The sequence below is a fragment of the Camellia sinensis genome, chromosome 4, assembly GCF_055761805.1.
Source record: "Camellia sinensis isolate YWXY chromosome 4, ASM5576180v1, whole genome shotgun sequence".
NCBI classification, from domain to species: domain Eukaryota; kingdom Viridiplantae; phylum Streptophyta; class Magnoliopsida; order Ericales; family Theaceae; genus Camellia; species Camellia sinensis.
Window position 1 is genome coordinate 24,121,035 of NC_138964.1, and position 12,982 is coordinate 24,134,016.

General features: G+C 36.3%; 1 protein-coding gene across 1 annotated transcript; it reads left to right on the plus strand.

Annotated features, from left to right (window-relative positions):
• Positions 1–11,283: 11,283 nt before the first annotated feature.
• On the plus strand, positions 11,284–12,631 carry LOC114285765 (anthocyanidin 3-O-galactosyltransferase F3GT1). Its single transcript, XM_028228858.2, has one exon. The coding sequence runs from the start codon at positions 11,548–11,550 to the stop codon at positions 12,466–12,468; it is 921 nt and encodes a 306-aa protein (XP_028084659.2). The 5' UTR covers positions 11,284–11,547; the 3' UTR covers positions 12,469–12,631.
• Positions 12,632–12,982: the final 351 nt, after the last annotated feature.

The following is a 12,982-nucleotide window of genomic DNA, read 5'->3' on the forward strand; positions in this document are numbered from 1 at the left end:
AATGAGCTATAGGGTGTCCTAGGAAGGTAATTAGGGCATCTCATGAGCATGATAAGTGTGTGGTTATGTTATGACTGAATATATGCTAACGTGTTAAACTGTTAAACAAATGACTACTTATGTTTAAAACTGTTATAACTGCTTATAGTGAAATGGATAACGCAAACACTGCAAATGAAACTGAATCCTCATCCTCTGAGGCCAGAATGGCCAGACTAGAACAAATGATGGAACTGATAACTGCAAGACTGAACCGACAGCTAAACCAACAGCCCCTACCTCATTCTCCTCCGGCTATACTGGAACAAAATGTGAATGTGAATGTACAAAATATGAATGCTAATGATGGGGACATAATTGCACTAACCCATAAGTTTAGCAAAATGAAACCGCCGTCCTTCAGGGAGGCCTAGAACCGCTGAAAGCCGAAGCATGGGTTCTGGAGACTGAAAAATTGTTTGAAGTTTTCCCGTGCTCTGAAGCACACAAGGTACTGTTAGCCACCTTTACATTGCAAGAAGAAGCTAGAAGGTGGTGGATGGTCGTCCGTGATGAAAATACCGTTCTGACTTGGGCTCAATTCAAATGAGCCTTCTTTGAAAAGTACTTCCCTCAGTGTGTTAGGGACAGAAAAGTAACTGAGTTTGAACAGCTGAGACAAGGAGCAATGTCTGTGGCTGAATATGAGACAAAATTCACTGAGCTTGCTAGATATACACCACATATGGTGGATACTGAGTATAAGAAGGCCAGAAAATTTGAAGGCGGCCTGAATGTTGCAATTCTTGACCGAATAAACGTTCTGAAACTACCGAATTATGTAAATGTTCTTGACAGAGCCTTGATGGCTGAATCAAACATTGAAGCACTGAAAACTGAAACGCCATTGCCTGAATGGCGGGGAAAAAGGCAGAATTTTAAGTTTAAGAAAGGCAAGCATAGTCCATTGAATAGGAAACAGAATACGGGGTCAACGACTACGTCTAGTCAAGGAAACCGTACAATACCGCCCTGTTCTGAGTGTGGTAAAAATCACAAGGGAGTCTGTTACAAGATATCAGGAGCCTGTTATAGGTGTGGCAAGGTGGGCCACATGGTGAAAGACTGTCCCTCTGCTCCACAAGCTAGTGGTAAAGCTACACCAAACGTAGCGGCATCAACTGTTACACCGAAATCGAACCCCAAAGCTATCGGGAAAGAGCCTATGAGGCAGGGCCGAGTGTTCACCCTAGTACCGGGAGACGTCTAGAATACCGAGACCGTTGTGTCAGGTATTCTCTCTATTTGTACTCAGAATGCTATGGACTGATTGATTCGGGGTCTACGCATTCTTATGTGTCGCATGCTTTTTCGCGTAAATTGAATAGACCCTTAGAACCTATGAATTATCTGTTAGCTGTATCATCACCCGTTGGGGGATCTATGACCTGTGCATACATGTACCCTGCTTGTGAAATCATTGTTGGAGATGCACATCTGTTTATCGATTTACTGCCATTGAACATTGACCATTTTGATGTTATATTGGGGATGGACTGGTTAACGAAATATCATGCCACCATTGACTGTGTAACGAAACAAGTAGTTTTCCATCCACCTGGTCTACCTGAATTTGTGTTTAATGGGGTTGGAGTAGTACCTCCCCCGTATTTGATTTCATCTGTGAAAGTTGTAAAATTGATTAGAAAATGATGTAAGGGATATCTGTGTTCTGTATTGACTGTGTCTACTGATGATAATGCTAATGTGAACTGTATTCCTATAGTCAGAGAATTCCCAGATGTTTTTCCAAATAATCTTCCAGGAGATTTGACTGACAGGGAGATTGAATTTACTATTGATGTGGTTCCCGGAACACAGCCAGTATCTAAAGCTCCTTACCGAATGGCTCCAACTGAACTGAAAGAACTGAAGGTGCAATTGCAAGAACTATTAGACAAAAGGTTCATCAGACCTAGTACCTCACCATGGGGCACACCTGTTTTGTTTGTAAAGAAGAAAGACGGCTCACTGAGACTGTGCATTGACTATCGTGAACTGAATAAGGTAACTGTAAAGAACAAATACCCATTACCGCGTATTGATGACCTATTTGATCAGTTACAGGGTGCTAAAGTATTTTCGAAGATTGATCTCAGATCCGGATACCATCAGTTGAAAGTTAAATCAGATGACATTGATAAAACTACTTTTAGAACGAGGTATGGACATTACGAATTTTTAGTTATGCCTTTCGGAGTCACGAACGCACCAGCTGCATTTATGGACCTTATGAATAGAATTTTTAAACCATACCTTGACAATTTTATTGTTGTATTTATTGATGACATATTGATTTACTCCAAGAGTATAGAAGAACATGAACATCATCTGAGACTTGCCCTACAAACCCTAAGAGAACAGAAACTGTATGCTAAACTGTCTAAATGTGAATTTTGGCTTGACCATGTTATGTTTTTGGGGCATGTTGTTAGCAAAGATGGAATTTCTGTTGATCCGCAGAAAATCGAAGCTCTAGTGAACTGGCCTAGACCAACCAACGTGACTGAAGTCCGAAGCTTTTTGGGTTTGGCTGGATATTACAAAAGATTTGTCAAAGATTTCTCCAGAATTGCTTTACCATTGACTCAACTGACTCAGAAGGGGATATCATTTGACTGGACTGACCAAAGGAAATCTGCCTTCCAGGAGTTGAAAACTCAACTTGTGACTGCATCGGTTCTTACCTTACCTTCAGGTACGGATGGTTATACTGTGTTTAGTGATGCTTCTCATAAGGGTTTGGGATGTGTTTTGATGTAGAATGGGAGAGTAATTGCCTATGCTTCCCGACAACTGAGACCGCATGAAAAGAACTACCCGACCCATGACTTAGAACTTGCTGCAGTAATATTTGCATTGAAAATTTGGCGTCACTATCTGTACGGGGTGACATGTGAAGTATACACCGACCACAAGAGTTTGAAATATTTCTTCACACAGAAAGAACTGAACATGAGACAGCGGAGATGGCTAGAACTGATTAAAGACTATGACTTACAGATATTGTACCATCCGGGAAAAGCCAACACCGTTGCCGATGCACTGAGCCGGAAATCGATTGGAAATTTAGCCTGTTTGCTTACTGGGCAGAGAGAGTTGCTTTGTGACCTCGAAAAATCTGAAATTGAAATTGTTTTGCGAGAACAAGGTGGAACCTTAGCTGCTATTTCTGCTCAACCGGCACTGATTGAAGAGATTAAAGAGAAACAGCAACTGGATGACTTCTTGGAAAAGATCATCGAGGAAAGAGAATCTAAACCGAGACCGGGATTCAAATTTGAGAATAATGTACTGAAATTTCAAGAAAGACTGTGCGTACCAAATGATACTGAACTGAAAAGAAGAGTTCTGCAAGAGAGCCACAACTCAAGATTTTCTATCCATCCGGGGAATACGAAAATGTACCAAGACCTGAAACTGAACTTCTGGTGGCCGGGAATGAAGAAAGAGATTGTTGATTTTGTATCGAAATGTCTTCATTGCCAACAAGTTAAAGCCGAACATCAACGACCCGCAGGCTTATTGCAGCCTTTACCGATACCCGAGTGGAAATGGGAGCATATCACCATGGATTTTATAGTGGGATTGCCTCGCTCCAGTAAAGGTATGGACTCGATTTGGGTTATTGTTGATAGACTGATTAAATCTGCTCACTTTTTACCTGTTAAGACAATTTATAATGCGGACAAACTGGCTATACTCTATATTGATGAAATTGTTAGACTGCATGGAGTACCTGTGTCCATTGTTTCTGACAGGGATTCGAAGTTTACATCGAGATTTTGGCAAAGCCTACAGACTGCATTGGGTACTGAACTGAGACTGAGTAGTGCCTATCATCCTCAGACAGATGGCCAGTCAGAAAGGACCATCCAGACTCTGGAGGATTTACTGAGAATGTGTGTCCTTGATTTTCAGGAAAACTGGGAAAGTCATTTGCCCTTAGCTGAATTTGCTTACAACAACAACTATCACTCGAGTATTGGCATGGCGCCTTTCGAGGCATTGTATGGCAGAAAATCTAGATCTCCAATTTGCTGGGCAGAAGTTGGAGATGGGCCTTTGCTTGGGCCCGAGATTGTATATGAAACAACCGAGAAAGTGAAACTGATACAACAGAGATTAAAAACTGCACAGAGCAGATAGAAGAGTTATGCAGATGTCAGAAGACGAGACAGAGAGTATGAAGTGGGTGATCACGTATTTGTGAAAGTGACACTGATGAAAGGCCAGACTTGTTTTGGAGTCAAAGGCAAGTTGGCACCGAGGTACGTCGGACCATATGAGATTATTGAGAAAATCAATCCGGTGGCGTATCAAGTTGCGCTTCCTCCTGAAATGGAGCATATGCATAACGTCTTCCACATTTCTATGTTGAGACACTACCTCCGGGATCCTTTCCATGTAATAGAGCCTACCCGTGTAGTGCTGAGCGATGACTACACTTACGAGGAACGGCCTATACAGATTGTAAACAGACGGATCAAGAAACTGAGAAACAAGGAAATCCCGCTAGTGAAAGTCGACTGGCAAAACCATGGTGGCGTGTATGCCACTTGGGAAAGGGAAGATGACATGGCTAAAAGATACCCTGAACTATTTCCACTGAATCCTGTTTTCTTCCAGAATGAAGGTAACTCGAGTTTAGAGGACTAAACTCTTTATAAGGAGGGGAGACTGTAATAACCCTCACCACTACTTACCGATAAACATTGATTACCGTTAAACTGAACTGATTATGACCGATAAGTGAACTGATTAAAGTATTGAACCGACTGACTGAAAACTGGAACTGAATTGACTGAGTATGTATGTTAATCTGTATTCTATCTGTTTGATTGTTTACTTGATCTGTTCATGTTTTATGTTTAAACTGCTAATTGAAGGCCTTATCGGCGGCCGAACCGGGAATTGATTGATGTTTCTTGACCCTCATAATTAATGTGATTTTATGGTGTATTTATCTGAAAACTGATTAGGCATGATTAAATTAGATTAAATATTGATCAAATGCCCAAGCTTGACTTATTTACCAAAAAGCCATCTAGTGGGCCACTACCTAAGCATATTGAGCTACACCACACTTGAATCAAAACATTTTCCTCAGCCTTGTTTGAGCTCAGCTGAATTTAGAGAGAGAGGAAGTGAGAGACTTGATTCATCTTTAGAATTGCTTGGAATTGGAGGAATTGAAAGGAGTCCTTGCTAGATTGAACCTCAAGACTAGTAATTAAGGAACCTAGGTATGAATTCCATCCTCTTGATTGTGTCTTTAAGTTAATTCATGCATGATTCATGCTTCATTGTAGAACTAAGTCATGTTTTGGTTCATTGTTGTTGAATTGAAGCTCAATCCTTGCATGCATGGTTGTATTGTAGATATTGAGTTGTTCTCATGGCAAAATGTTACATGCATGTTCACAATTATGTTTAAGTCCATGATTTCATCATGTTTTGGAAACAATTGGCTCCTTAGAGCATCAAATTGAAGCTTTGAATTGATTTGAATTCATGCATGTTTGCATGTTCTCCATGTTCATGAAATTGGTTTGAGATTGGATTTGAATTAAACACCCTTGGGCTTTGATTTCTCAAATTGAGTTTTGAATCATGTTATTCCATGTGTTTACAAGTGTTTTTCCAGAAATTAGCCCAAGAGGATCGGTTTTGAGTTGTTAACAATTTGGTTTTTGTCTTGGAGGTGCAATTTGAAATTTCCAGATTTTGCACTTCCGCTCGAGCGGAGGAAGTGCCGCTCGAGCGTGGAATCCGAGCATCCAGCATCTTGCATTGTTTTACAGTCCGCTCGAGCGGAGGATTGGACGCTCGAGCGGAGGCATGTGTCACAAGCTCGAGCGGGCGTCGAGCGCCCGTCGAGCGGAGATTTCACCCATCTAGTACTTTTACAGTACGCTCGAGCATGTAACTTTGTCGCATGTCCGCTCGAGCGGGTAAACCTGCGCTCGAGCAGGACTCTGTTTTCTGAAAATTCTGAAATTGCTTTTTGAGTATATCTTTGCATCCTCATCCCATTCTAGGCATTCTTAGGCCTAATTTAAGACATCTTATTAAGGGCATAGATGCAGAACACACCGAGGCAAATTAGGGATTAAGTTATTATTTTTCCCAGCTGTGCAGCTTAGTGTGTTCAATCTGTTGACTGTGTAGGGTTGGCGACTAGTGAGGCACGCTCTAGCATACTGTAGCCCAAACTCCGTGAGTAACGATTGTGTAAAGATATGTTCACAAATGATTATCTTCTGAACAACTGAACTGTACTGTTTTCTGAACTGATTACTGTTAACTGAATGAATGTATGTCCTATATTCTGAACTGTATTGTGGCATCCTTAGTACCTACTGTTTACTGTTACTATTACAGAGATCTCTGTCGGTTCCCTTGTTGGAACCACTACTGTTACTGACTGATGGCCATCATTTATTGCTCGGTCTTTTAAGACCTACCGTTTACTGTACTGTTATGCTAATGGGTGTACCACATATGACTGTACTGACTGAACAACTGAAATACTGTTTAACTGAACTGTTTTCATACTGCAAGGACATTCATTCTTAACCTCTTTACGCATTATGTTATTCACTGGGTTTTAGCTCACTGCTCATATATATATATAGGTGTTCAGGCACCGGACCGCGGCTAGAAGCGTCAGGGTTACTCCAGTTTTGTCAAGCCAACTACTGTGCCTCACTGCGAGATTCCGAGCCTATCATGCTCAGGCTTAGGGGTGTTTTAGGATTCCCCCTTCTGTACTGTCTTACTGTTCTGTAATAACCGAATGGATCGTATAGACTAAATGTTTACTGTACTGTCATGTAAGGGATGGAGTCCCTAGTCTGAATGATTGTATATATTGTGCATACTGCTCTGTACTGATTATGTATATATGTATGGAAAACCTTATTGCATACAAACTGTCACAGCTCATTGGGCATTGTTTAATTACTGTATTGGCTTCCGTCAGGCCCTGTACTCTGTTTTATTGTACTACTATTAAGCAGGCCTTCGGTAATCTCGGATTACAGGCCGGTTACGGTGCTAAACCCATAGGGCCGGGTTTGGGTCGTGACATATAATTAAATAAAATTAGAATTAAAAGTTAAGAATTACAATAAATAATTAAAAATTTATAATTAAATGTGACTTAATTGAATTAATGTTAGATATTATAAATTATGTGTATGAAATGAGAAACCAAAAAATAAAAAAGGTATAGGTTTGAGGGTATTATAGTCATTTCATATTTACAGTTAACGATGTTAACGGTTGCACTTTAATCCAAAACTACATAAGAGCTTTCTAACTATATTTGAACAATGAAGGGTAAAGTGCTCTGGCCACACACTGCAAGAGGTAAAATGAATTTTGTCTTAAATTTTATTTTATTTTTTAACTATAACTTCTAAAAAATTTAATAAATAAAACATCAATAAAAATTAAATAAATTTATTTTATTTTTTGGTTGAAACTTTTAAATTTAATTTTATATTCCTAAGTGCAATACATAATATTAAAAAGAACATCAATAAAAATTACAAGTGTTAAAATTTGAATTAAATATGAAATAGAAAATCAAAACTTCCCAACATAATGGATTTATCAAATGTCCTAATGCAAATTAGAATTAGTTATCTGGCAACAATACAAATTCAAGTAGACCTATATCACAAGGAAATATTTTCAAAATTCGAAAAAAAAAAAAAAAAAAAAAACTACCGTGATAAAAATAAACAGCAAAATGTTTAAATATTTAAAATTAGTTTTTATTTTCTTCACGAAACTAATTTTTTCTTTCTTAGAAAAAACTTCCGAAACAATTTTTTAAAAGCCAAACCAAATATGACCTAAATACTTGGATGGCAAAATTATATTTTTATTACCTAATAAGAATTAACAATCTGATCAGACTACCAATCTAACCTATAAATTCCCAACCAACCAATAGATGACGTGATATATTAGACATGAAAAGTTCAGACTCACACTTCTATCTCACTGAATGGACAATGTTTTGTCCGGTCAACAAAGACAATAAGATTTTTCTAAGGTTGTATTTGAAATAGTAACCCTAGTGGCAGTGATTCTGACTTGGAAACGTAGCACAACCACATTAGAATGCATGGTGGTAGGACAAGGTGACGTGGTGTTACGATTAAATTTTTAATGATTTAAAATAGTAAAATTTATCACATTTATTATAATTTATCACTTCTTCAATTCTCTCTTGTTTTGGTAAATAGGAGTTGGATGCTGTTTAGGCCTGTGGAACATAATACAGGTCTGTTTCGATAATTGATTTATTCATTTTAGAAGTTTTTGTTTTTTTTGTGTGTGTATCATGGAATCTACACAAAAAAAATAAAAATAAATAAAAAATTAGATCCATCTGACGGTCATAGTCTATTCAATTTACACTTGTGTCAAAAAAATGACGGCAAATGTATTTTTAAAAATAGATAAAACAATAAATTGAATCACAATTATTACATTAATTAATTTTAATTTTAATTGTAATTTTATTTTTTTGTGAATAATATACAAAAAAATAATTAAATTCAAATCATCGAAACAAGATATACAATGAACTCCTCGAGTTTAGACAACAGAGAAAAGCCTAGTCCTTGCTAATAATGTTTTTGCATATTTGGAACCACTATCTTAGGCCATTTTGGATAGTTTGATTCATTCATGTGTGTATAGATTATTCACAAATAAATAAAATAAAATTAATTCGATAATTGTAAGGATACTATTTCATTGTATTGGTTTTCAAATAAATGGAAAATGTATTTTTAAATGAGTAAATTATCAATAGGTCATAATAGTTAAACTTAATTCCCATCAAATGTTATTAAAAAAAATTTTAATAAAATTATCACTAAAAATAATTGCTATGATGATTTTTTTGTATGTCGCTAAAAATTGACAACTAGTGACTTTTTTTGTCATGATTTTATAAATTGTCTCAAAAACTTACAATTAGCGACTTTTTTTTTCTGTGACGAATTTTTCAAATGGTCGCTGAAAGTTGAAAATTAATAACTTTTTTTTTTGACGATTTTTTTAAACTGTGTCTAAAATTTATAATTAGTGACTTTTTTGTGACAATTTTCAACCTGTTGTTGAAAATTAATTAGTTACGTTTGATAATAGTGCTTGATGAAAAACGCCATTAATTCTCACAGGACTTATTGAACAGTCTACCTATTAACACTTATACATAAGTCTCCCTTTTTAAATATATATTTTATTTTATTTTTTTAGAATAAATATTACAAAATTATCACTTTTAATTTCATTTCATAATTTCACACGACATGGCTCTATGCCCAACCAATCATATTTTGTCATTTTTTTATTTTATTATTACTGTTGCTATTTTTTTGAACCATGTAAAACATACCACCACTTTAAAATTTTTAGAAGACTTCGTATTTTAAATGACTCAAATTCTTTTAGTGATTCATCACGAATCATCCAATCAAATCCCTTAGGCTCAATGAGGGATCCAAAGGGGTTGTTTGGAGTGTCTTAAATAAGTGTATTTTTCGTCTATTTGAATTAAAAAGTTGAAAAAAAAATATAGATGTTTAAGTCAACTTTTTGATTTTTTACGAAAAAATATGTATTAAAAAATTATATAAATAAGTGTATACGAGAAGTTAGCGATGTAGCCCATACATTCTGGCAGAGCAGGGGCGGATTGGATTAGGAGATAGGAAATAATTGCCTCCTTTTTGTGCTTGAATTGGACGGCGTTGTTCGGCTCTTGGAACCCCACCATGGGTCCCGTTTTGCTAATTGAAACCATCAATGTGTAGAATTCGTCAAGTACTGTATGCTTATAAAAAATCACGGTAATCGGATATCGATAGCTATCTGATCGTGTTAGCTTTTTTGTCAACTGTTAACTATAACACCATCCTTTTTTTATATAAAACTAATTTGATCATGTAGTTAGCGATATTCGATCAACGTGATTTTATACAAACGTATAGTACTCGACGAATTCTATACATTGACGGTTCAAATTATCAAAACGAGACCCGTGATTGGCTCCCACGGGTCGAACAACACAGTGTTATTTGTGCACCCGCTTGTGCAATTTTTTCCAAAAAGACATGTCTGTGGGAAGCAAGCACTGGTTGTAATAATTAAGTGTAAAAATAATTTTTTTATATATATTTTTTAGTGAATAGTAATAACTTTTTAATTTTTTGAATAACTTTTTAATTTTTTGACTTTTTTTATATATACCAAGCCAGGCCTTTAACTGCATGATGGAAAATTATTCGGTAATCTTGAAGTAACACATGTCTGCACTGAAGGATTGTTTCCGATTTTAACAATTGGAGACAAGCTCTTTCCCCTAACAAAACACCCAATCAAGTGGTCTCTATTTTGAAAAATAGCAAGTTTATTATTATTATTTTTCACAGAAAACATTCAATAGTTTACGTGTACTTTGATAAAACTCAAAACCTATGTAGTAGAGATGTTTAAAAACTTATTTAAAAAACAAGTAAAAGGGTAGTTGGGAGAAGCGGTGACCGAAAGTGATAATCAATAGTCCAGATATGGTATCAAAAGTAGAGCACGTTACTAACTACCAAAGACATTGATCCAAAGATGTTGTTGGCCACATAATGTGGTTGATGCCAATAGAAAATGGTGGTAGGTTGCGACAAGCAAGTAGTCGTGGAAATTAGTTATCGATAGTTAGATATAGTGGCTGACCATCAAAGGTGATTTTTGATAAAAGGTGGTGGCCAAAAATGATTGTCATCAATAAGAGATAGTGGCTAGAGGAGATTGTCAGAAATTGTGATGTACATCCTTAAATATATTTTCAAACAAATCCTTAATAATAATAATAATAAATAATATATATTTTTTTACATCTTAAAATACTGTCAAAAATTGACATTTGTAAATCATATTCATTTACTTTTGATTTGGCTAACTAAATTTCAATATACACAATAGATTGGAATTGCAACACTTTTGTCGTATTTGCTTTTTTTTTTTCTTTCTTCCCAATAATTGAATTAAACATAATACAATAAGTACTTATTTTAAAAAAAAGTCCCGAAATATAAATAAAATTAGATATATATATATATATATCATTTAAGGCCTCTAGCAATTTTTTTATTTTTTATTTTTTTACTTTTTTATTTTTTTTGTGTCAATAAGCAGAAAAACTTTATCAAATACATTTTTTTTTCTCAATATCTATATGATTTTTTTATTTTTTATTTTTTAATTTATGTCAATAGCTAACAAAGTAATTACAAATATGATAAATATTACAACTAAACTACTGGTCAAGAAAGTCAATAACTACTAAGCCCAACAAGCACCATACTAGGAAAGAAATAAAAGTCAAAGAATTCAAATTCATTTACCCGCAATTTCATATTACAAAATGGTGCCACACAGTAGGTAAAGACCACGGTTTAGTATCCATCTGATTGCAAACTTCATATGGATGCAAATGCAGGCATTGCAGGACGCGGAAACGAAATCCTGAAATTCGTCCCAGGATTTCCAGAGCTACGACTTGGTGACTTGCCTAGTGGAATCCTATTTGGGAACTTAGAATCAGCCTTTTCAATCATGCAACATAAAATGGGACAAGCATTGCCTAAAGCAACAGCTGTTCTAATAAACTCATTTGAGGAATTAGACCCAGAAATCAACAAAGATCTCAACTCCAAGTTTCTCAAATTCCTCAATGTTGGCCCCTTCAACCTCACATCACCGCCACGATTATCCAATTCAGACGACTATGGCTGCATATCATGGCTGGACAAGCGAAAACCCACCTCTGCGGCGTACATTGGCTTTGGAACAGTGGCAAAACCGACACCTGATGAGTTGGTGGCACTAGCCGAAGCACTAGAAGCTAGCACTACTCCATTTCTTTGGTCGATGGAAGACAAATTGAAAGAGCATTTACCAGAAGGATTCTTGACACGAACAAGTGAGCAAGGAAAAATCGTGGCATGGGCACCTCAGGTACAAATTTTGGCACATATCTCAACCGGAGTTTTCATAACTCATTGTGGGTGGAACTCGGTGTTGGAGAGCATTGCAGCTGGTGTGCCGATAATCGGTAGGCCATTCTTTGGGGATCACCATATCAACACATGGATGCTGGAAAATGTATGGAAAATTGGTGTGAGAGTTGAGGGTGGAGTCTTCACAAAAAGTGGGACAATGGATGCCCTTGAAATAGTTTTGTCGCACGAAAGAGGGAGGAAACTAAAGGAGCAAATTGGATGTTTCAAAGAGCTGGCTCTCATGGCTGTTGGACCAAAGGGGAGCTCATCTCAAAATTTCAATACTTTGTTAGAGATGGTAACAAGTCTCAATCTTGGAAAATGCATGGAAGGACTATTTTGAAACACCACATATATATATATATATATATGAGGCATTTTCTTTGGCCACCAATAACCTTTTGTTATTGGGGCATTGTTATTATTTTACTCTGGGAAGAAACTATTGTTACTGTATAAGTGGGGTTTTGTAATAATATTATCAATCATGGGGATAATCATAGGCATGAGGCTGCCACAGTGGAAAACTATCTGCGGATTTGTTAAAAGGAAAATGTTAAAAGAAATCCTTGTTGCTATTGAAAAATTGTGTAAAAACTATATTTAAATGTGTGAAGGTGATTTGAAATATATGAAAAATGTATTGAAATTATAAAAATTTTGATTTTATGCTTTTTATTGACAACTCTTAAAATTATCACACTACAAGAAAAGTCACTTTTGGCGACTAAATTTTTAGTCGCCAAAAGTCTGTTTTTAGTCGCCGAAAGTCGAAATTTGACTTTCCCCGACAAAATTCTTTAGTCGCCACATTTGTCGCGTATACGTTGTCGGCGTAGGCATTGGCGACTAATATT